Source organism: Xiphophorus hellerii, chromosome 2 (assembly GCF_003331165.1).
Source record: "Xiphophorus hellerii strain 12219 chromosome 2, Xiphophorus_hellerii-4.1, whole genome shotgun sequence".
NCBI classification, from domain to species: Eukaryota; Metazoa; Chordata; class Actinopteri; order Cyprinodontiformes; family Poeciliidae; genus Xiphophorus; species Xiphophorus hellerii.
In genome coordinates this window covers 10412910-10438972 of record NC_045673.1, presented here as the reverse complement: position 1 = coordinate 10438972, position 26063 = coordinate 10412910, and the positions used below count along the sequence as shown (strand labels likewise).

The window sequence follows — 26063 nt, the reverse complement described above, 5'->3', positions numbered from 1 at the left end:
GCAGATCCAAACTCCGCGGGGCTCAGTCGCTGCTCCGCGGCTAAACATTGCTACCTCGTCGACACCGCGCAGAAACATGTGAGCTTTCCGAAGGCACAAGTGAACCGCCGGCATAAAAACCCCCGTCACGTCGCATGCTTGGGCCGCAGAGTTTTGTGGGTTGTAGCGGCCGGTGAAGGTTCTCCTAACTCCGGCAGCGGACGACTGACGGGGACATTCAGCCACGACGGCTGCTGAGCGTCTGCGCCCTTACCTCCTGTCTCTGCTCTCCTCCCTCTGTCTGCCTGTAGCACCAACCATGCGCTAGGGGCGCTGTGCAGCATCTTCAGCTCTGCTCTTTTCGGAAAAATACTAAACTGTCCAAAAATCCTGCAGGGCACTGAGTGTGTTTCCGACCGCTGTTAAAGGACTGTTTTAGTGTTGGCATGAGGCATAGCAACAATGGATGGCTGCATTGACTGAATGTTGTGGATGTTACCAGGGGCGTTACCATACATTCAGCCACATTGGTGCACAGACAGTCCTGCTGTGAAGCTTTTAATATGGGACAATATGAACAGTTACCCAGGATTGCAACAATTAAAAAGTGGTGGATTAAAAAAAATACAATTTCTTTGTCAGTTCCTCATTGAACTATGTTTCTATTGCTTTTTTGTAGAATTTAGGGAGTTGATGTCCACTGTTTGCTGACTATTGTATAAGCTTTGTGAGGGACTGCAAGGGATTTTATCACAATCAAAAATGTTGATTATTCATGAAAAATGTAGATGAAATTCAGGAGATCATGCTTGATTAGTTGATGGAGACAAGAGACGTTCACCCAAGCAAAAACCACCAGTGGCTAAGTTTTCTATTTTAATGCATATTTGCATATTTCTAAGCAATGTTTAAATACTAGTGTTTACTTCAGTAATTCAGAGTAGAAAAGCCAGTCTGCGGCTGACTTGTGGCAGAAATGCTGAGTGACTAGAAAGCTCATCAAAGGAATTAAATATTTTTGTAATCATATATATCATTACACACTTTGTTTTTAACAATTGTAACATTTTACTAAGTTGTGATCAGAAATTCTGCTCAACCACACGTAACCAGGTTGTATTCGACTTTGTTATAATTACACCAAATGTTTTCCCTTACTCAGACATTTCCTCTACCGTTATGCAAACCACTCTGATTATTGTGAGCTGCAACTTTAAGATCGGGAGCCCCTCCTCTTTATTTCTTCCTCTGTGGTATTGTTCTGTTAAATTGTTTGCCCAAAGACAACCGGACCAGACCCTTCACACTTGGTGGCATCAAGTAATCTTGCAATAAACGTATCTTTAATTCCAACGGCATAATATTGCAATGGAAATTTTAGAAATGTATGTGTGGTTAATGCACACCTTTATTTGTGTGCATTTACCACATGAAACATTTTAAGGTTCTAAATCTTTAAGTGTTTGAAAAAGATGATTCAAATAAATACTTATCCACTGAAGACACTGAAGGAAATGCCAGTATGTGGCACAAACGTTCAAAAATGACTTCCAAAGAGCCACACTACATAAACTATATTGTGGCTTTGAGTCGGTAGTACTATGCCACTGTTTCTTATCCACCAAACCTTTCAATGCTGTTGTAGATATAGAGAAAGCAATTGTTGCCATTGTGTTTTTCTGCAGTAGAGAGGCAGAAGTTCTGTTGTTTGCTCATCTTGTTCCTATGATTATTATTGGATCATCATTTGAGTGGGCACAGGATGAGACACTGCAATGGCTATGATGTAATGCAACCACATCAATTATGGGCTCTAACTGACTGAATGAAAAACAAATGTTGTGTTATGGCTGCAAAGATTTTATGAACAATTTTTTAAGGCATGAGTAAAATGTGAGGTGTGACATAGGTTTGAATAAAACTGGCAAAAAAAATAACTTATTGAGTTACACAATTATACCAATATGTTTAGTTAATAGGTGTTTCTTTTTTTTGACTGAAATAATGAATGTTTTAAATATTTTCTTCGGTTGCACATTTTAAATCAAAGCTGCAGATGGGAAGATGACTTTCTCTCACTTCCTAAAATCAACAGGAGCTGGAACAAAAATGAAAGCTGAAAATGAGACTGGAAAGATTTAAGAGTCAACCATGATTTATCTCACCCCTCTCATTCTCTGACCTTTGTTTGGCAGGAGTCCAAAGTAAAGTAATCATGAATTGTGAACACTTCCTCACTTGAAACCATCTAAAATCCAACAACATCAAAAAAATTCCTGGTAGCCGAATAATTTGCTGCCTCTTCTGTTCTGCCTGCTAGGAGAAAAGAACTATCAACAAACAGAGTGACAGTTTTAACACTGGATGTGTTATTCAAACAAACTGTGACAAAGTCTTCACTTCCAGCTGAGCAGAGATGTGAAAAACCACCACAAGTATGTAAATACCTGAAAGCTCAGCTGAACAGTGTTATGGGAAATGTAAATCTAATGTGTCGTGGTGTGTTTTAAAACACAGGATAACGTGTGAAAACCTGTGAACCAGCTGAAAAAGGCACTTGTGTGTACCGTTTTGGTTGTGCTCAAAGTCTGTCCAGATATTGTTATGCAGAGGTTTTTCAATTATTGTACCCACCTTTCAGTCAGGCAAGAATTGATGGATTATTATTGATTAAAATATACTAAATTGGTACCAAGTTTTAAAAGAGAACATTTCTCAATAGTAAAAGGTTTGTACGGAATTAAATTTTACTGCGTCACTCTAGCCTTTCCCTTTCGCTCTAATAACTTGTAGAGTAAAATACATATATGGCTTTTATTTAGGTTTCTTTGTGTATTTTTTTTAGCTCAGTTAAATCTGTAAATAGTACATTTTAGCTTGGTTACAAAATTAGGAAATAATTCATCTTGATTGCAGAGATTACTGATTAATTTAGGAACATTAAAGGAGATGTATTATCCATGCATCAGAAAGATACCTGGCGTGTTGCTTTAATAGTTTCATACATATTTGAGAAATCTTTGAATCTCACGTGGCAGCCATTCAGGGCTGCCTAAACATTTGTTCCCACAAAGCACTGCCTATTTACACAAAGCTCCTCCTTAGAGCTGCCGTCTGACAGCTGACAGCGCAGCCCTTCCCCACACCTCCCACACACAGCTCAACCAGACTAGCAACAGCAGCAATTAAGAAAGACCTGGTGGAACTATGCGTCTGCTGAGGTGTCAAATTACAAAGTCAAATTTCTTGTAAGTCATGTTTGATATATCTTTAAAGACACCTGAAGGCAGGATAGTTACTTCATTGTACCACACTTACAACCCACACTTACAAATTTGTGGATGTTTAATATTAGAGAAGTTGCTAATTTAACTAATTACGTAATTTGTGTATGCTGAAAAATAAGAAAAAGCTGTTTTAAAAAAAGGGAACAAAATTCTAAGGTGAGTCTTATTGTTTTGTTGAGTTCACAATGATTTTTGGCATAAAAAGTCAAACATTGGAATTTTAACAGTTTTTGTTAGTCACGTGTTCTTTGTGAGATTCAGATTAGCTCCAACACCAGTCTGATTGGAACGTGGAAATACATGAAGGTGTGTGTGTGGGGGGGTGTGCGTGCTTGTGTGGGTGTGAGTTCGCGCGTGTGTATGGTGTGTGTGTGTGGGCGTGTGTGTGTGCTTACACTCAGTAAACATGATGGGATGTGAGTCAGGTGGAGGGAGGAGATGGCTCGGGCCGATGCCAAGAATGTATGAATGACGAGCCCTGTGCAGCATTGTTCTGCCCTCTGAAACAGCTGTTATTTATAGGATCTGGGAAAGGGTGGATGAAGAGAGGGCCAGCCCATCTGCTGGAAGTCACTAGGAAAATTTAAGGCGTTTCAGGAATAAGTGGGAGTACAAACAACACTGAACTTTGACGTTTCCTGTTTAAACGTTTTGAAGAATTTCAAGCACTACCTGTTATTCTGCTGGGTTTCCCCGAAGGAGCTCTAAACTGTAGCTTTCCTCTTTTAAGTTTCTATTTTTTGGACAATGAACCATTATTCTAGCAGATTTAATTTTATGCAGTGTAGAGAATGCTTGATCCGAACAAAAATAGATATTGTATCATAGGCTTTTGTGTTTTTTTTTTCATTTAGTACAAATGTATTCCCATTTGTAATTCAGTTTTTTTTTTTCAGAACACAATTTTTTTAATGCATATTTGCAAGAAACCACAAGCGACATAAAGAGAGAAGACAATCAATTGAGAGCAAACGTTCATCAAACCAAATTAATTTAAAAATGTATAACTGTCTGGAAGATAAGTGCACTTTAGTAGTTAAGGCTTCAGTTATTCAAAGATATTTCTTTGAAACATGACTCCAAACTATTGGCAGAAAATCTACCCAGAAAGTAGTTATGGGTTTTCTTAGAGCCACAGACGCAAGTGAATATAAGTCTGCAGATTTACATTCATTTGCAGTCCACTGTACTTCAGCTTGTGCCTATAGAAGGTATGAAGTACTACAAAGGATTTGGACTCAATTCTTAAAACTACTGGATCAAGATGCTGCTGTCCTTTCATCAGAAATAAATTCTTTCTGATGAAACAGGTATACGCCTTAATGCCAATGTTAATTCCTTTATTCATCTCTAGTCCTGAAGATCATCCTGTTGGGTGTGGATCCATTTCAGCTATTATGGTATATATCTCATGCCTAGTTCCCAATGTTTAATATCATGGCTAAGGAAAAAGGTTGATCTATGACTTTGCACTAAACAAGTCAAGTAAAGTCAAGTTTACTTGTATAGCACATTTCACAAAGTGTCTCACATGATAAAAACATAACACAATAACCAACACTGAGAAAAGCAACAAACATTACATACCAATAAAGAATAATCACCATCGAATATATTAACCAGTAGTTCCTCTACTAATCAAATGCAGCTTTTAGCAAGTGGGGTTTTATCCTTGATTTAAAAGAACTCAGTGTTTCTGCATTTTTGCAGCTTTCTGGAGGTTTGTTCCAGATTTATAGTGCATACAACCTGATTTCTGCTACTCCATATTTGGTTCTGTCTCTGAGGTGCAGGGTCTTGTTGACCTGTTTTGTTTTACACAACTCCTGCTATTTTTCACAGACGTACTAATGCTAATGGCTTAAGTCTGCAAGTAGTTTGTCAAACTGAGGGGGAAAAAACACTTTCTTAGCCTTGCTTAATTACATTTTGTAAACTCTTTTCTTGTACTCTTGGTCTGGACTCTGGACAATTATTTACATTTCACTCTTTGCTCCTCACAAAACCCCTCCTCTCTTCTTTTAGCTTGGACCCAGAACTGTCTCCTTCAAACCAATGTCCTGTCAGTTTGGCTCCAGGCAGTGTAATGTTCAACCAATCGGCTGCTGCTGAGTGGAGCTGGAATTTCACCTGGAGGGGAGCAGCACTCTGCAGAGGATGTCATTGACTGTATTGAAAGCATATATCTTTTTTTTTTTTATGGAAAATTCCCATAATTTTTTCCCTGCAGTGTCAGATGTTTTTCAGAAATCCTTCATGCATTTAGAAACACATTTTTGCATGCAGACACTGCTCTCATGAACTGCATGCACTGTAGTCAAAGCATATTCTGGCATTTGATAATTGCATCTGTTCTCTATTAATGTCCCTAAATTCATATAATATGCAAAATAAAAACTTAAACCCAGAAGATCTGCTCATACATATAATAATATATTAACTCTATAGTCAATTTTCTCTCATTTTCTTCAGAGTTCACCTCAAACCTTGTTTTCTTCTATAACTTTACAGGAGATCATCAGGACATCTACATACAGTATTAAAAGGAGAGCCAAACAACTTTCTGCTTGGAGTTGGGAAAATGTCACCAGGCACTTTTTGTGATTGTGTCCCATCTAAATATAGAGTTCTGCTGTCTGTTCTACATTTTGAACCATTTCATGCTGCTGTGCCGCTCTCTATTTTTACACTAGCATCAGTAGAGAGGGCAATGTGCTCTTTCAAAATAGAGTAACATTATCTGCACTGCTGGAGAGAGGGTTTCAAGTGTGGCACATGTAAAGCAGTGAGGTCCAGTTTCTTCTTGGGTAAATAAAGCAAATGTGCATGCTTCCCTGTGGAACTGTGCTTGATAGGCATAAATAGCACTCTGTTCCCCTTACTTTAGTCCGAATTTTGTAGCAATCATGTTTGTTTCAGTGGGAAAAAAGTAGTTCTCACAAGAATACATCTCATAATACCTCACTCTACAATAGCCAAAGTTTCGTCATGGGAAAGTACAAACACTACTGAAAACCAGCAAAGCCAGTTGTGCTGCATTCACATAAAGGAAAGAAGAATTACAGTCAGCTAACTGAGGATAGCATAAAAATACACCCAAAAAAGTTTAAAGTTATAAGCCATTTGAGACAGAAACAATACCAGGGCCAAAGAATCATCCTGGGGGAACTTTCCAGGTGACATTTAGTTAAAACTTCAGTTTTTTTCCATTTCTATCTCTATTCCTGTGGTGAAATGCCATCAGTAAACATAATGAACTGACTGAAAAAAATAATGTAAAATAAAAAGAGTATGTCCTCCTCTCATGTCACCAACCGGAACATCACAAAGCAACATTGCATTGCTTTTGATATTTTTATTCCCATTTCATGTGAAAGAGAACAAATGTCTCTGATATGTCTCCTAAAAAAAGTCCAAAAGCACAGAGTTATTGTTGCAGGATAAACAAATACACTTGCAAAACAAAATGAGGACAAACATATCAGAACAATACATGTTGGAGTTAGACAATTAAATTATCAGAAGAATTGTTTCACCTTCTGGACTTGTCCCCCCCCCCCAACAAAACCTTTTGATTTCTTTCGTTCTGATAAACGTAGTCCATGCTCCACTCCACATAGCTGCTTTTGTGAGTTTATGGTGACAATTTGCACAGAATCTAGGCTGCTACCAAGTCAGTAATTAAAACTATACTTGTGATGTTCTTATAGAGTTTGTATGGCCAAAGTATTCCATAAAAACATATGATTTCAGAACTATGTGAGTCCAGACTAATCCACTGAAAGCATTTGTTGCCTCCAGACTCATCAGGGAAGGTTGTTCTGAAGAAGATCACCACTCAAGATAATATGAGTGGTGTTAAACTTGTCACTTTGTGTAATCTATTATTCTAATCTGTTTTAATTCCTCAGAAACACAAGTGTAGTTGAATTGTGTACAACATTAAACATTTTGTGAAACTGAATGTGTTTTTGATCATTTATGTATGATGTAATGTAGTTAATGTAAGACATATGTTCTCATCTATTCTTAATTAAATCTCACTGTTTGAGATGCATAAATATATTCTCATTCGAGAGAGGCTTGGGTGAATCCTGCAGTAGACCAAAAGGTGATTCCAAGAAAAAACAAACAAGCAAACAAAAAATGTCTGTTCTAACAAAAAACAAAAGCATTCTTCTGAGTTCCTGTCTCTGGTGTTCTCTGTTATTTTGGTCTGAAATGTGTCCTTAAAATGTTCCCCCTTATTCTTCCAAAACGTTTAAATCCAAAATTACATGAAGTACGAGAACTTATATTTATCCGGAAAATCCCCAAACTCCAGACAGAGAATCCTGAACTTTTAATGAAAGGTACTCAAAGGGATATTTTGCTTAATGTCTGATGTAGAAACACAGACAACATATTTGCTTCTTACCTTTGCATTTATGTAGGAATGGAAGAAATAACTACTCATTTTCCTGTCTACCTACACACTTTGGACCAAGCAGAAAAAAATATTCCATACAAAACTTTGTACTTTGCTGATATTGAGCTCAGGGAGTAGAACAGTTGGATTACATGGTTCAAAATCCTTAGTTCCAAAACATCTGGTAACATTTTACCACCATTTTCTGAGCTGAAGGGCAGAGGGCTAAGGGTAAAAATCTCTGGATGGAAAACTTTTGTAACATGTCCCTTTTGTAAGCGTGCATCACACAAGGCAGTAATTTCTCTAATTAAAGCCTTCTTTTGTCAGTGCAACTTCAACTGGCAACTTACACAGAAATGCACGCACAAATAAGGACTTGAGGGTAAAAGCAAAGCTTCATTTAAGATGGGTGGGGCAATCTGCTCAGTGGGATTTGACAGCCACTTATGAGATACAGAGTTCATGATTGTATATTATATGCATGGCCTGTGAGTATGAAGCGCCAGGCAATGCAGAATATTATAGGTCTACTTTTTCTTCACTCAGCACATTTCATTACTCGTTTTACACAGGGATGCATTTACGTTGGTGACATTTGGATTGTCAGCATTTGGCATGTGGTGGGCTGAGAATTCACACTGAAGGGCTGACTAATTGGGCACCACATCCAAGAATCTCACTGGAAACAATCCAGAGTTAAGATCATTTTATACTACCGCAGATATTATTCACTTTTCCTTTGTAAATCTGCAGTGTACAACACATAACATGGAAATGATCTGTTGTGCACAAATGGTCATCTTTTATTGCTCTTTTTGTTTAAATGCAAAAATTGTCCTTAAATCTGAAAGTACAACACAGTGCCAGGATTGCAAATTCAGACATATAAGCATGTTGACTTTAGAACTGTCTTCCCAATCTCCGTCTTAATTTATATATGTTAAATTCATACAAATGAAGGAGGAATTGCCCTGTGAGTGAACCGTCTGTGAGCGTCATTTGATTCCCCTCTGATCACAACAAAAGGATTAGAAGGAAAAGACCAAACATCTCCCTAAAAGAGCTCAAATTAAACTCTCTGTTTTTATAACTACTCTATGTAAAAAGATACTATTGTATTTATGCTGCGCGTTTGAGTCTCTTCTAAAACTGCTGATTTGTAAAGCAACAAAGTTATAGAGAAGCCACTTGGAAGCCACTCTTGCATTGCAGCATTATGTTTTCATAAATTAGCAAAATCTTCCAGATTCTTGATTTGATATGTTTTGGTTTAGTAAATGGCAAATTATATGTTTCTATCCACTCTCCTTTGCAAAATTGCTCAAGCTCAGCTCCAGATTAGAAAAGCTTAGGTAAACAGTAATTTTCAAGAGCTGCTACCGATGTAGGCCTGTACTTTGACTGGGCCAAACTAATACATCAGCGTGCCATACCCATTCCATCATAACTCTGGTTGGATCTTAAGCGTTGGTGTCCTTCTGAAAGTTAAACCCCTGTCCCAGTCTAAAAACGTTTGCACAATAGAACATGTTTTCTTCCAGAATTGCCCTGTATTTACACCCATCCATACTCCCATCAGCCCCCCATGCTGAAACAATAAAAACCTCAAAGTATGATGTTACGACCACTAAGTTTCACCATGACAATAGTACATTTGTAAATACTTTTGAAAGGCACAACATGAGTTAAAGAAAAACTTCAGTTATTAGTAAACAAAACCAATAGCCTGGTCACTGTCTTCCTGTGCAAGTCTCCTAAAAAGAAATAAAAATAAAAAATGTCTTTAGAGGAGGTCAAGAGGCTGGTTTTCACCAGGCTACCAAACAATGAGAGCTAAAGAGTTTTGGCTGTATTTTTGCTGTGTTTGTTTTATGCAGCAGGATTTAAAGTTGTGCGAGGATATAAATGTAGAAGCAGAGGTTGTTTATTCTCTCTTTGAGCTCAGATTGTGACATATTTTTCCCCTGCAGCTGAGCTGAACGACTTGCTGAATAAGATGTTTGCAAATCCAGAGAGGGTTGCCTGTAAGTGTCTTTTCTTTATTTTGGTGGAAGATTTTGGTTTGATGGCATTAGACACAGTCATATTTTAACGAATACATCTACTGTTTATGAATTATTGTATAAGCTTCAGGGCTAAAGGCTGTGCTGTGATTTATTTAAAAGTAAAATGCATTCCTGAATATTTATTGAGTCTGGCTTTTAATGGAATGCTTTCCCCGACAAATACCCATTTGCATTTCTGTTTTTAGCCAGGTATTCAAATGTGTTTTAACATTCGACACATAGGATTAACTCAAAGCATAATTTCTTTGGAAATGCTAAGAATACAGGACTATAGCAAGGAGGACCTGGGCTTCAATTCCATGCATGGAGTTTGTATGTTCTCCCAGTGCATGTATGTAGTTAATTGGTCTCTGTAGCGTGAGTGTGTGCGCGTTGACCTGCAATAGTCTAGCAATCCGTCCAGAGTGTATTCTGCCTCTTGCCTGATGACCATTGGATATAGGCACAAGCCCCCATCCTGACCCTGCAGGGATATGTGTGTTTAGATAATGGATAGATGAATATTGGTTACTTGGTTTGGTTATTTCCCCAACAACTCCTGTGAGTAGTGGCAGTTTTGGATATGGACTTTCTGCCAAAGGCAAAACACCACGTGGAGATGCCAGGAGGCAAATGCTATGTTCAACAGAAGGGACTAAAAAACCCAGTCAATAGATGATTCCAGTATACTTGAATTATTCTGATTACATACTGTATGTTTTAACATTTCTTGTTTTAAAATTTCTACTGCACTGATTTTGTAAAGAAAATTTTCAAATCCATCCAGAAGAACAAATATGAGGTAAATATGTTTTGGTTTATAAGGTTCATATTATATATAAATATGTAATAACTGGCTCAGAGGAATATTTGGCCTCTTATTTGTTTTATAATCAAATGTTAATGCTATTTATGTGTCCACTTACCCAACTGATGTGAAAAGCAACATGATGTACAATGCGTTGTAAAAGTATGCAAACCCCTTGATATTTTTCACATTGTCATTTTTTGGCTCACAAACTTTCATTAATTGTAACAGGCTTTTAAAAAAATATTATTTTGTCATGGATTAATACAAAAAGAACATTACTATGCGGTTAAATGAAAAATAAAATCTCATGAATTTTAGCTTGAATAAAAATCTAAGATGTTGAGTGCATTTTAGGTCAAATATCTGCCTAGAAATATCATAATACACCTAATTAAATATTTTCAAGAGGTTGAAATGAGGGCAGCTACTTTCAAAAAATCTTTCAAGAGCAGAGATATGAAGAAATCTTGTCTACAACAGTCACGTCTGAGCACATCTGCTGACACAAGCAGGAGATGGAGAAGATGTTACGTAAAACCGTGACACGCTTTCAAAGTCCATTACAAGCCACTTACGGTTATTTATACTATGAAATATTTAGGCAGCACTTTTTCTTGCAAGCACATTCTCAACTGTAAACCGCACTTTGAGGTACAGTAGATTGACAAAATTTGATGTTTTATGACAGGAAGCTGGACGAAATATCCAGAGAAGGGCTCATTAAGTCATGTTTTAGATACTGAAAAATAAACAAAAGCTTTACAGCAACCACTCCAACTTGACTTTGCTTTTAATAAGCGGCAAAATCTGATTTTAGCATAAGAAGATGTAAATGACTGTTTAGTAGCCACTCTGTGTTTTCTTTACTTTCTCTGCTGAGCCCACTTTGAGTTCTTTCCTTGCCAACTCCGGAGGGACAGAGGAGGAATTGTTTCAGTCTGTGAATTGAAGGTATTCTGTTCTTTCCACTCTCATCCTGTGATTCTGACAGCACGGGTCTGAAAGTTTCCTTCCTCTCTAGGAAATGACTCGCTAATGGCGCACTCTTGCCTCTTCTGTGGTCTTCAGTCACAGCTGTCTAATGAGAGCATCAGTGTGTAAGTGGCTGCTAATGACGGATGCCTTCAGTTTTATCAACTGGCAGCAACTGGCAAAAGCATTTTGAGGAAAAACACACTTTTGTTACAGATTGAAAAGACTGTTTTTGCGATTCCACAGGGCTAAATTTCGATTTTGCATTACAATTAGAAGATATAAATAATTTCACTTCAGTTAACCCACTTTGGTGTAGAATCTAGAGAACAAATAGACACAACACTGTTAAAAGGAAGTCCTTAGACTTCCCATTTGCAGTTTGCCACGTGTTCTGTAGATTACACATGCACCTTCTTTAAGAACGTTTGTTAAAACATGTGTTCCGATTAGAAGAGATTATTATTTTAGTCTGCTGTCCCACAAAATACAGTTCAAATCATCCTACTGTTGAGATGCATTTATTCGATAGGAGAAGGGAAAGAGTCGATAGGGAGATAATGGGGCTCAATACTTGACAATCCTGGGATAAAATCTACTGTAGGCTGCAAAACTTGAGACTGAGGTAAAGATTAATCTTTTAGCAGACCAGACATCCTGACAATACAACCAGAGCCATAAGGGATTGACTTTGATTGGCAGGGATTGGCTCTGGTCCTAAATCAAATCTATGGCAAGACATGTGACACTATGCATCCAATCCAATCGGCTTTTTGATAAGGAAAAGTTAGCCAAAAATATCAGTTATGCGCAAAAAGCTGGTCAGGGACATTTCCTGCAAGACTTACTGTAATTGCATTGGCAATTCTTGCAAAGTTTTAATTTATATTGAATACACAGATGTTCCACAGTTTTCACATTTTTACTTTGAAGACCTTACACAATTTTCTCCTCAACTTTACAATTATTTACTGCTCTGTGTTGGTCTATCACAAACAATCTTGAAAAATTAAACTGAAGTTTATGGTTGGCACATGACAAAATGTAAGACACTATTCATGAAATTGGTTTATTTGCTATTTTAAAGACATTTTCAGGACTCAGCACAATTTGTGTGGGTTTTTCCTGTGTCAGTGGATCATGAAGCTTTCTTGAAGTTATTCCAGTGGCACAATACGTACCTTTACTTCACATGGTATTTTTATATATTTCGTCAAGCATGTAGTAGGAATATACTTAAATGATACGATGACAATTGTTTTTATTCACCCATGAAACAGGTGCTTTTTGATTTCATAAGGGTGTGTTTATTGTAACTTCAGCACTTATAGGATTGCTCTGTGACCCTAAGCCGCCAGGATTTTAAAAATTTATGAGTTTTAATTGCAAACTGACAGTCAGTTCCGCTCACTGATTGAGCAGCAAATTGAACTGTAATAAAATAAAATAAAATAAAAAAGAATTTGATCTCTTTTAGTCAATATGTAGGACAAAAATAATAAATCCCTCCAGGAAGTTAAGGCCTGATTGACATTTTCTGCAGCAGCTTCCATCCCAAATCACGTTGTGTTTTTGTTAAACTGTATTTTTATAATGAGCACTTTTGCACATCTCGAATGAATTAAGCGCCACCTCGGTACAGTTTTATCCCTCTCTTTTTTAAGCGTCACATTTCATGTAGAATTGCAAATCAAGGGTTAATTTAAATAAGGAACGGCATCCGGTGGCATTCACTGGGAGGATAATTTTCCATTTCTTTCTCCGGAAATAGAGGAAAGCCAAATTATCATGAGCATAAAGTGAGTGTAAGTTAAGTCTGTAAGAAGATTTATTTGCATAAGCACACACTGGCGAACCAGCTTCCTGTTAAACAGCTTTGGATGGAAAATACCTTGCTGATGTTATAATACATAATGACTGTACCAAGCAATTTCCAGCAGTGCTTTTCCCCGCTTCATGGAGTTCTACTGAGATTTTTTGCAATGACCCAAAATAGTACTTTTCATCTTTATATTCTTTAGATGACTTTTACACTAGTACACCTAAAAGAGAAAAGTTTCCCTGTTATTCCAGGTGCAGTAACATGCTGCCTGTGTCATATTCATGTCTAAGGGAAAACATTCTAGATTAGTAATCCGAAGCTCCTTGATACTCAGGTCATTATAAAAAGTAAAGATGTAAAGATAATTTAGTTTGATTTGTAGGCAGCCTAACTACAAACTGTCCCAGCCAATTATATGAGGGCCTTTTTCTGTTCAGCCAATCAATGTTCCAAGTCTGTAGATTTAGCTAACCACAGGAAAATAAACAAAAACTGATAAAGTCTTTATGGCAGGGGATTTATTAAACTACACCTCCCCCTTGTGGCAACTCTGAGTAGAACAGTGCCCACTCAGAGAATAGAAATCTGCTAAGAATTTCATAAAAACGGTGAATAAAATAATGAATTTCACAAACTATAATAAAATGCACTATTTATACTAAAAAACAGCAATTTGAGTACATTTTCTATCAACTCTCTTTTGTCACTTCCTCTATTTAAGTTTCACAACACTTCATTGCCAAAGGTAGAGTCACTCCTCCAGATTATTGAACCTAGATGTTCCACACACTTTCGTAGCCGCGGGTTAATAAAACCAAGCACATAATCATGCTAATTAGTTCTGAAAGCAGATCAGCAAATAATATAGTGTTAGATATAAACAGAAAACTGTGTTCAACAGCATTGATGACTAGTCAGATTAATCAGAGAATTCAAAAACGCACAGTTGTCTTGATTTGATTGATCACCAGATTTCGTGATTTTTTTTTTTTTTTCACGACCAACTTAAACAAGAACTTCAGCCTCAGTTTGGATTCTGAATTCATTCACTGGGTAACTAATGCACTTTTGGGGGGACAAAGGGTGACTCTTCAAATTAGATCTCACATTTTATATTCGCCCTTTAGAGAGAAACCTATAATAAGGGTTTAGTAGGGCTGCACCTCCTCAGTACAGTAGGAGCATTAGCACCACACACACTGAGTCTAGATTTGATTTGATTTCTTCCCCCCCGCGCTGTCTCTTTGCCACGTGACATAGAAATCATTAAATTATAGCAGAGGTCTGACAGTTGTTGTTTTGCTCGCCTGCTAGCCCCGCCCACCTGTCCCTCTTATAACAGCTGCCTTCAGACGGCTGCGGGGACACAGCAGCGGACCCGGTCCTCATCCACACATGGATATCTAACAAGTTTCCCACTCACAATGGAAGCCAATATTGTTGTTATGGGGACAGAAAGTGTCGGGAAATCAGGTAAAACACATTTTCTTCCACAGAAGACTAACTCTTCTGGAATTGCTTTTGAATATTAAGGTGGTTATTTTCTTCCTCAGCAATGACTGTGCGCCTGTTGACTCGGAGATTTATAGGTGAATATGGAGACATCGGTAAGTTCCCATTATGCTCCCTTAACTTTGATTCCTTTTCAATGAATGAACTCTGACAGAAATGTCTTTTCATTTTTCAGAATCCATCTACAGCCAGAGTTTTATAGTAGATGGCAGAGAGGTCACTCTGAATATCTGGGACTCCCCTTACTCTCAGGTATATGTGCTATCCAGACCTCATAAATCTTGTAAGATTCTGCCTTATTGATGTTTTATATGTAGTAGAAGATGGGCGACCTGGTTCACTTTCCAGGGTGCCACACCCTGAGGGGCGCCCACATACAAAATAATCTGGAAATCTATCTGTCTGTTTGTTGTGGACACAATCTGTATTATGTACAATGTAAGGACTGCAGAAAATGAGAAGAAAAAAATCTGGACTATATTTGATCATCTATAATTTGAATTTAAATGTTTACACTGATCAAACCTTAACATGTTTTAGACCGCTTCAGACTTGTGAATAATTTACTTAATAGTGTGACAAGCCAAAAAGATCATTTTGAACTCTTGTTCAGGCATTAATAGCACAAGATGAATGGGAAAATTGCAATTGACCTAATATGGGGGTAGTGGTGTTCATGCAAGACCTCCGATCTTAAGCGAAAACCAGGTGGAAAAAAAAAAACAGAATTTATGCAGCAATTTTATTAAATGTCTTATTTTGCAGGATTTGTCTGTGGAAGCCTCACATTTGCCATAAGAAGATCCAGTGGGCAGACGGCTTCGTCCTGGTCTACAGCATCTGTGACAGAGCCAGCTTTAACGCCATCAGCAGGCTGGTTCAGAAGATCAAATCCACCAGAGACTGCTTTAGCAGGGATAAGGTCCCCATAGTGATAGTGGGCAACAAAAAGGACCTGCTCCACAGACGGACAGTGTTGAGTGAGGAGGGCCGGATGCTGGCCCTCAGCATGGACTGCCTCTTCTATGAAGTCTCGGCTGCAGAGAACTACCACAGCGTTGTCTCTGTGTTTAACGGCCTTGTGGACAGGATGAAGGATGCCAAGCTCACCACAAAGAGACCTCTGAGGTTTAAGGGCATAGTAAAAAGCATGTCTGCTGTGTTTGCCAGAAGAAGGACAGATTCACTTTGAGAGAAAAATGTAGGGAGAAGAAAAGGCTGGAAATTGTGGGCATTTTACCAGATGGAAAAAATAATAGTACGAAATGACTCTGAATTCGGATAAGGCTATCAAGCTTCAGAAAATATGAACTAAAACACACATGTTGCCGATGTTCCCTGGACCTCAACAAGAAAATGGCTTTCATCTTTCTGGACTGTAAAAAAACTGTTTTGTGCAGGATATTTAATCTTTATTTATCTGTGTTAAATAAAAAGTGCACACTGGACTTAGATGTCTTCATGTAAACATAAAAGTGTATTCAAATTCTTCCAGTACTGTTGACGCTTATACCAAAGAAATGGTCTTAAAAGAACCATTTCAAGCATACTGTCATTTTAAACTAAAAGCTGCATAACTCCATGCATTCACTTCTTGTCTATTGTACTAAACAACACATAGCCTTTAACACAACATCAGTTTCAAAGCTGTGAAATTCAGTTTGGTCAAAGTGTAATATTTGTTGCATAGAAGGAGGAGTGCACCTTCGAGAAAAATGTTGTCGTTCTCAAATAATGGAGTGTGTTTTTATTTTTAATATTGTTTTTCCATTTCCTTGAATGTGAACCATTATTGTTTACAGCTGGAAATAAAGAATGAACCTATATTTCATTTGTCTTCCATGTTGAATTCCTACACTACGTTTCTTGCTAACAAGAATTTACAGAATCTAACATCTAGCAAAAGTGATTACAGCAATCACATATGGTAAATATGTAATTATATTTGTTCATGGGACAACAGTGAAGACATGACACTTTCTTGCAATTTTAAGCTGTCACTGAAAAGCTTGTATAACAGTGTAAATTTGCCGTCCCCTCAAAATAACTTGTGTGACACACCATGAAATGTTTCAAATCCACATAAATATGAAGACATATGTGTGACTTTTCAAATCACTCTCATTATTTCACATGTAGCACATGGTCTTCACAGTCTAACATAGAAGTAAGCCCAAAAAAACATTCAACCGGAGAAAAATTTACATATAGTATGATTTTGGATGGTGTGGGGAACCTAAATTAATGAACCTCAAATTAACAGTTAAATTATTTGAACTTGGTCCTAATTGGGCACCGCAAAAAGAAAATGATTTTCAGCACACATCTGATCTGGTTTCAGGATGAATAAAGCAGACTAAGTTTGACTCATAATTGCTTCTCACCTCAGACATCAGAAAAAAATAAACTTTTTGGAATCTGTCTAAAAAATATCAATAACTGAAAACTAAGCTATTTAAATGAGCTTTACAACTTTTGATAGGAAGCACAGTCATATAACTGGCAGAATTATCCCAGGACCTTGTTACTGGCTACAATTAGTCCACAGTTTCTTTGCATCCACAATGGGGAATTTATTCAAATATTAATGATAGAAAATCCACAATAATTTGAAAAAATTTCTTAAGGTCACCTTCTAATGCCGAAGCAAAACTTCATATCAGTGCTCCTTTTGTTTGGAGTCCAAATCCCAATCTGGAACTATTTGGAGGAGTTACCCCTTAAAAACAAAAAAAACTCTAACTGGCCTGAAGTATAATCCAATAAACATGATCTGACCCTGAGAGATTAAGCAAAACTGTCTGCTGTAAGGTGTTGGGAAGATGTCCATGCTAGTGATTAACAAGGCAGCTGCACATGGGGGCAAATGGCAGGTAAGCCGGTGCCGCTCGTCCTCCTTTTCTTTTCTTGTCTATGAAGAATGTGACAGGAATAAGGCAGGGGTTAACAAAGCTTTATGGCCCCTACAGGTCACTGTCACTGTCTGTGACCTCTCAAGATTTTCACATGGGGAACCCATAACAAACACCAGCCAGACAAAAATGCTTCACCTGTGAGAGCTGCTTGTGGCTTTACTGGAACTGAAATCATGTGTTTATAAAAACTGCCAGTATGACATTCCAATGTAAGATTAATAAAAGATTTAGCCACATTACCACTCTGTAGTTAGAAAATTAACTTTGAGTGATAATGATCTTGATCTGCATAAAATGTCTTGTGTAATTTTGGGGAAATTATGTCTGTCCATCCATCCATCTGTCTGCTTAGAAAGGAAAATGTAAGCACCCTCCCCCCATCCTCTGTATGGGGGGAGGGTGGCCTTCTGGTGCTTATCTTCATGTTAGGATCAAAACACAACAAAAAATGAAAAGGGAACTTGGAGACTGATTTTTGCAAAAACTGCAAAAGAGAACTTTCTGTGAGGATTAAAAACTGTAAGCTAAATTACGTGCAAGTGGATGTGAACTCTTACTGTCAAGTGCTGATTGTCAAAGGTTACCTGGAACACATGCAGAGCTACAGAGCAACATTAAAACATTAAGTATTCTAAAGAGTTAATTTTTTTGTGTTACTTTGAAATCTAACATTTTGCACCTTGTCTACAAACTATATTTCTATCTGCAAACTAATCAACAGAAAAACTTACAAATCATGTAAGTGTGATGGCAGCATTTCCTATTTGTTCCAAAGTGTTGTTTCTATGAATACAAACGACATTTTATTTGAAAAGACTCTATTAAAACTTCTAAAACTAGATTACGAATAACACTTAAAATCTAAGTATTTCTTCCCAAAACTCCAGATTTAATTTACCTCACATTAGATAAAACTGATTTTAAAGTTGGAATTAGTACTTGAGGAAGCCTAATTTTATTACTGTAAGTAATTTTAAACCAAGAAACTGCACTTTGTTGTCATAATTTAATAGAATGGGTTCTTTTTTTTGGAACATATAAACAGCCATTTTATCTCAGAAACAGCTGTGGATGTCTTTCCCTGGAACCAGAGCGTGTTAAAAAACACTGAAAGGCTCTTCTGATCTGTCATAAGAGCCTTTCAGTGTTATAATATTATTCCCTCACCAAAAACATATGGATTGTTGCTTTGATTTTGCCATGCATGTTTTAGAAATTTATGAATCTCCCATGGAATTAAACAAACCACTACACTGATTAAATACATAAAATCAGTCATAAAAGTAAGAGAAATTAAAGTAATTTCACATTAAAGATTTATAGATGCCATTGCGCCCAGTAAAACAGTAAGATTACCATCAGTGCTCCTAAAGTGGACAGTTTCGTATGAACATTTATGTGAGTCTTCTGGCTGCACGTGAGCAGATCATCTGTGACTCCAAAGAAACCCAATAAGGAAATAATTTGCTCTTTTTTTCTTTAGCTTTTCCCTTCCAGTCACCTTTCAGACATCAACCCGTGACTATTTCCTTTCTGGCTCACAGCACGTTTTAAAGAGACACAGCTGATCAATGCACAATGTGATTTTCTTTCTCCTTATTAAATGCGAGCTGGGTTTATTTCATTACTGTAAAGCTAAGTGTTTGTTATGTTCTTAAGGAGGTTAGCAGGTTTAAAGACAACATAAACAAAGAAATAGAAGGACCAAAGCAAGATTTTTTTATATATATTTTCAGAGAATACAACATTAAACATCCACAAATGATACTTCTAAAGGGCAGCATTTATTTATCATGAGAAATCACCTTAGTTTTCTTGGATTGCATGTTAGTATTACGGGATTATGAAAGCGATATCTGTTTTGATAAAAATAACAAATGTACAAAATTGGCCATATTTAAAGGTGAAGTTGTATAATGCAACTAAACCAGGAATCTTATGTCCAATACAAGTTTTAATGAGGCTTATACACCAACACACTATGTCTGTACAAATGTAATGTTGGATTGTTGTTGTGAAGCCAAATGCAGACAGACAGTAGCCACAATCCTACTATGAGGAATTGTAATGAAACAAACAGCACAGTTTGGACCTACAACAACAAATGAAGAACAAGGACACACCACGAGGATCTGGCAAAGAGTGGATGAGAACAGGGTGATCATATGATTGTATGCTGGGAAGGGACATGAACAATTCAAATGTACATTGGGGTAATACCCTGAACAAGATAAAGACAGGAACAAACACATATGTTTATTCCTGTTCACTGTATTTGCTCATTGTTTTCTGAATAAACCTAATAGAACAAGACCAGAGTACACAATTAACTCAAAGCGCTGCAAAATTGTATGAAGCATTTTTTTTTTTTGAGAAATTCTCAATTTGTATCTGTCCAATGTGTACCCAGCCTCTCTCTCAATTATTGCTGTAGGTAGGCACGAGCCCACCCTTCCCCTCTTTGCATTCATTAAAAGAAACTACTTAAACTTCAAAATACATTTCATGATATGAATGTAAATATGGCTGGATGGTAAAAATAAGTCATATTTATATTGCGCATTTCAGCATGCAGGCAATTCAAAGTCCTTTACACGATAAAAACATAATGCAATTAGCAAATAATAGTAATTTCCAGCAAAATGTGGGAGTATGGCTAATTGGATTATGCTGGGCTCAGCATTTTCGGTACCCAGTTAGTGCTGTTCATTGGTCGCAGGAGGGCAGGAGCTTATCTCAGCAGTCAATGGCTAAGAGGCTGGGTACACCCTGGACAGGTCACCAGACCATTACGGGGCCAACACAGAGACAAGTACAAGACATACTGTGCATTCACAGCAACTTATACCAAAGGTCAATTTACCAATTATCATGCAGGGTTTAGGCAGTGGAAGGAAAGCAGAGAACTAGAGAAAACCCATGTATGCACAATAGGCTTGCAGAACTGAGTCAAGATTGAAAATGATCCTTGCTGTGAGTAGATAGTGCTAAAGAATACAGCACTGTGTAGTCCAGTGGCATGACCTTGTAGCAAAAGTTAAATGTTTTGCTTTTTCCAAAACGTTTAATTCTGGTACATTTATAAAAGTCGTATTTCTTTAATTTTTTAATTAAGTTCATTTTTGTTCGGAAAATATGCTTGATGTCCCTAGGTGAATCAGGCTCATACCTGTTTTCCTATGCCTTTGGCAATGAACAAAAAAAAATACTTTATTTGCTAATGAAAGAATTACACAGGAAATCATGGACCGCAGAATAATCTTTGTTGCTCAGAGCTGGTGCCTTAGATTATTCAGTAAAATGTGATAACATTTCAGAAATGTCAATTATATCTTTGCTCATGCCATTTTGTGTTTGCTAAGCTCTCCCACAAAGACTTATCAGACCTCCTGCAGCGGCCGACTGCTCAGCAGAAGGTCTTGATGTGTAACCACCGTGACCATTACTTACCCCCAGCAGTGAATGTCGTTGAAAGTTCAAAGTTCAGTAAGCGCTTGTATTTTCCATGTTAGGATTTAATGATTTATCTCATTCTTCCATTATATTTTCCTGCATTATCTTTAAATAATTTCCAACACCCAACAGTTAAAACCATTTGAGATAGTTTGGGGCTATTTTTTTTATTTTTGGCCAAAACCACAACTTCAGGCAGTAAAGATTGTTCTGATGGACAACATTCAAAGCTTTGTTATGTAAATAACAGACTCAGTATAAGCCCATCTGGGCTCTTAGCTGTCAATATATTGGTCTTAAAGTGTTATTGTAATTTACTTAATTACAACAGACCAACCAAAAAGTAGAGCATTATTAAGAAGGTTTACATTAATTTTACAAAGAACAAAAATCTTAAATGTGTCAAATACATTTGTGTTAGACCCCCTTAGTGAATGTTTCATAGGATCACCTTTTACTGCAATTATAGTCTTTAATTCTATGAGCATTTTTATATCAGGTCTTCAATTGAGGGGACATTTAAGAACATCCAAACCATTCAGTCTGAGTTCTTGATCTTTGAGTCACTTGTTTTGACTCCAAAGAGCCAAACAAGACAGATTTATGTTGATCTCTTGCAAAGACCTAAAGCTGCTCTGATAGGTAAACTGAAACCTTTCATGAGTTCATCCACTTTAACAAAATCCAATTTCTATCTGCAAAGAATTAACCCTAGATCCTAATAAGCCTGCCAACTTATATCACAGAATGTGTGTGTGTTCTTTTTGTTGAGTAATATATCTGAGCTAAACATACCTTTTTGAAATGCTTCTCAAAATTTTCAGTTTGGGTTCTTCAGATTATGAGTGTGAGAGATGATTGACTAAAAGTACTTGGACGTTTTAACTAAATCCGGGTGTTTTCTTCAGAAGAAAGGACTTGCAGCCCTATTTTTTAGTCCAAATAAATAGGAAGTACCGAACATTTCTGTCATACATAGTTGCTGATGGCATCTAGTATTTTTGAATAACCAGATTGTTTTGATCATTTGTAGTGTCGCCGCAAACTATAGCTTTAGGTCGAGGATGCAAAAAGTTCCAATTGGGAATTTATTTCAGGTAAATTAGACTGACTAAAATTGTTGACGTCAATATGACAAAATATCAAAATGAAATCAAAAAGTGGTTCAAGTGTTGAAGAGTGTGAACTCTTACCAGGTTGTTGTATCTTTTTTATTTTTCTATTTTTCCTCAAACAGATTTGTCTGTTTTTAATTGAAATAAACAAGATATATCTTAAATCAAGATAGGAAAAAGTTTGGAAATTACATTTTCCAGAGCTCTACATCCACATTTTTGACAACTACTGAATATAGACAACCACTTTCGACACAGATGGACTGTGTTGAAAGCAGTGTCCAGACTCGGGAGGGCTAAACACAAGTATATGGCACAACTTCAGGATTTATATTTATACATATTTTAACATTATGCATCATTTTCCTCCACTACACAATTATGCACTGATTCATCACATAAACTACCAATATCATACAATGAAGTTTGTGGCTGTGGTGTCACAACATGTAAAGAATTTAATGACGCATGAAAACTTTTGAATGACAAAGATCAGTCATTTGCTTGTTTGCAGTTATTTCAGTTTAGAGCTGGACACTTGCAAATCAGCACAGTACTTGTTTTCTATACCCACGTCTCTACACGATGCATTTAATAGACATGACAGATGGAAATGAAGCAAAGCACTGAAAACCAGCAACTCATGTAAAGGCCCTCCACTTGATTGAAAAGGACTCTATTGACATCATTCTGTGGATCAATTAAATTTTGCTTGTTTGATCTTTTAATAACCAGAGACTCCACACTGGGTAGGCATGTCTGGAGGGCAGAACTGATAAAGCTTTGATCTAATATAAGTTAAAAGAATGGTTGGAAACACGCTCTCTCTCTAACGAGGAGCACACATGGAGGGAAAAGATGACTATTTAGAATGTGAGCTGGCAAATGCAATCAGGCGTGGTGTCTCAGTGAATCATTACACCGTGAAGGGTGATAAAACGCTCACTGAGAGCTGCTGAATGGTAGACTCCCATTCAGCAGCCAATCTGATTTTAACCAGATTGGTCAAAAATCTGGAATGATTTTAAATGCAGTTAACTTATTTAGTTGAAGCCAAAGTTACTCTCACAGAGACTTGATTGAGTGCATTTTCAAATTCCAACCAGAATGTGACTTTTTTCTATTGAGATAAAGATATTGTCAAACTATACTTTGGATCTGAAGATGCATCAGAGACAGAAATGCAAAGTTAAGCAGAATTTCGTGCCAGCACCAGGGATACAAGGAAGTAATGCTGACTCATGATAAATTAGGCCTCTATAAGGAACTAATTTATGGGGCACCAATGAAAAAGAACCTGACAATGACCTTTAATAAGCATCTGATATTCAAATCAATCAATCAATCAGTCATTTTTTTTGTAAAGCCCATACAAGGCAGTTCAAAGTGCTTAACATCATAAAAACAAAAATACAAAGTGATGAAAGACACCATGTAGTCAACAATTGAACAAGCATTACATTTTGATGATTGCAATAATCAAAGTCTTCTATACACATCAAATATGTTGGTCAATGTTTAATTTCTTATGATTCAAATGCAACTCTAAACAGGTGGATTTTTAGTCTACATTTAAAGGAACTCTGTATTTTCGCTCTTTTGTAGTTTCAGATTTGGAAAACCACAAAAAATAAAGTAAAAGTGTTTTGCATCAGACTCTGTATATCTTTGATCTAAAACCATCTGTTTGGTGGCAAAACAGACCATTTGTTTAATTACTTGAATGTCAGGAATTGAAGTAATCAGCCCCGTCTGTCAGGACTGAGCTGATTACGGCAAAGAATTCAACACTTCCAATTCTTTGCTATAATCTTTAGCCTCAGAAAAAGCAACATTGCGTCAGACTTAAAGGTCTGACACAATGGTCTGCCACCTTCTGATGACAACAGCAGCATACTTAAGAAACTTGTACAGAACAAGTTTCTTCAGGTTACATGAAAAGAGCCACACATGACTTACTCACGGACCTCACAACAGGGGCCTGTCCTTTCATGCGATACTCATTCTCTGAAAAATGCTGCCAAAAAGGGAGGAGTTGTGGAGTAAGAGTCCTGAATGTGAAGAATGCTATTAATTGCATAGTGGCATCCAGGGTCACACAGAAAGGTAACACGTGCAGTGTCAACCTTAGCCTGTCACCAAGGATAAAGGATGAAAACACACTGCCGTATTCACGAATGCAGGACAATCAGCTTTCTTGAAATTGAGCTATGCTGTAGACATCACACTGTTTGAATGTCTTACCTAAATTAGACTTATTTACAATTTCATAACATACGTTTCTATTTCTGTTTAAAGTTTTTGAGTTTAATTCTTCCCTCCCAAGCAATTTCACATTCAAAATAACCTGTGATTCAGCTGCAAGGTGGTTAAGTATGTGCTTTCCCTGGCAGATACAGTGCATTTCTTTATGAAGAGGGAAAAAAATTAACCGATTTGTAAGGTTCAGAAGGAAAGCAAAATCCTTTGCTGGTCTAGTGCTCTACTCATGGTATCAAAAAGTGTCACCATTCTTGGAGGGCACATCTTCATGCAGGATGACTGGATGACCAGTAACTGGTTGAATGAGTCACTGTTTCATGATTCACCACCAAGTTAATAATCAGGGCAATCGAAAATCTAATTTACTGAGTGAATGAGTCAAATGGAATCTACAATGTCAAAATGGAGAAGGTCTGACATAATGATATGTAGCAATGTTTATTAAGAGTGACAGATGAGAAAAAAAAAAAAAACTTCAAACATTTTAGGGAACTTAATGAAAGTTGAGAATGTAACATCACTTGAAAGTATGATTTTTGCTCACATTTGTCATTTTAAAGTTAAGCAGTAAGGAATAAAAAGATTGTGTTGCAGTCAGATGAGCCTGCTTTAAGTATAGGTGGCTGTAGATCAGTGGGAAGAGTATTTGCCTTGCTATCACAGAACTCTTAAATTCTAATTTAGAAGCACATAGCAGTTCTGGAAGAGGCCACTAGGGGGCAGCTATGTCCAATAAACATGTCTCTGTTTATACACAAAGTGAATCGTCCTCTTTCTTCCTCTGTTTGTCCTTGTCTAATTGTTTATCTTTTGTGGACTATTCCCTCCTCAGCCTGATCCTGTTTTTCCATTTCTGTGCTCCAAGGAATGAATGAGAAATTTGTTTGATCAAAAAAGCACCTTCGACAGCAGGAAGTCAGCACCATCTGGGTGTGAAAAAGGATTAGGAACAACAGAGGTCATTTTTAAAACACATTTGATTGTTGGGCTCACGTTGCAAGAAAACAAAGCGAAAGTGCCATTTATGATAAAGAATGCTGCCCTGGTGATTGGTGCACAATGCATGGGAATCTGATGACAATTCACAGGAGGCAGTGGAGGGCTATTTTAGAGGAAGTGAATAATTCAGCACTCAGACATTGGTGCATTGCTACAGTTTTCATTTTAATACCCTGGTTTCCACCCGCGGTTGCATGGCATTCATGTAGAAGATCAGAGAGTAAAGGTGTGTGGTTCATAAAGTCAGCTGGGTTGTGCTTTCATTTTTAGCTCGAGGCAATCAGACGTTTTTCTCAGAAATGAGACATGACTGAATAGAGCCAAAAGCTATCAGACCTACTGGACCATAGATTGAGACGGCTGCTGCAGGCCCAAAATTAGTTATAATTGGTCTACTGTTATCTGGTCAACAGTTCATTTTACTAAAACCTTTTTTAGATTTAAATTATTGCAACTGAAGTTAGTCACTTTGAAATCCCA

The 26063-nt window shown here is 37.2% G+C and overlaps 1 protein-coding gene and 1 long non-coding RNA gene across 2 annotated transcripts; both read left to right on the top strand.

Annotated features, from left to right (window-relative positions):
* The first annotated feature begins 140 nt into the window (after window positions 1-140).
* On the top strand, window positions 141-7449 carry LOC116733937 (uncharacterized). The gene is made up of 2 exons (XR_004342137.1): window positions 141-5435; window positions 5778-7449. It is a non-coding gene; the product is annotated as an uncharacterized LOC116733937 (long non-coding RNA).
* A 6108-nt stretch (window positions 7450-13557) lies between these two features.
* LOC116730028 (ras-related and estrogen-regulated growth inhibitor-like protein) lies at window positions 13558-16670 on the top strand. The gene is given in 5 exon segments (XM_032578971.1): window positions 13558-14800; window positions 14881-14934; window positions 15015-15091; window positions 15605-15631; window positions 15633-16670. Coding segments are annotated over 5 exon segments (606 nt in total). The 5' UTR covers window positions 13558-14751; the 3' UTR covers window positions 16032-16670.
* Window positions 16671-26063: the final 9393 nt, after the last annotated feature.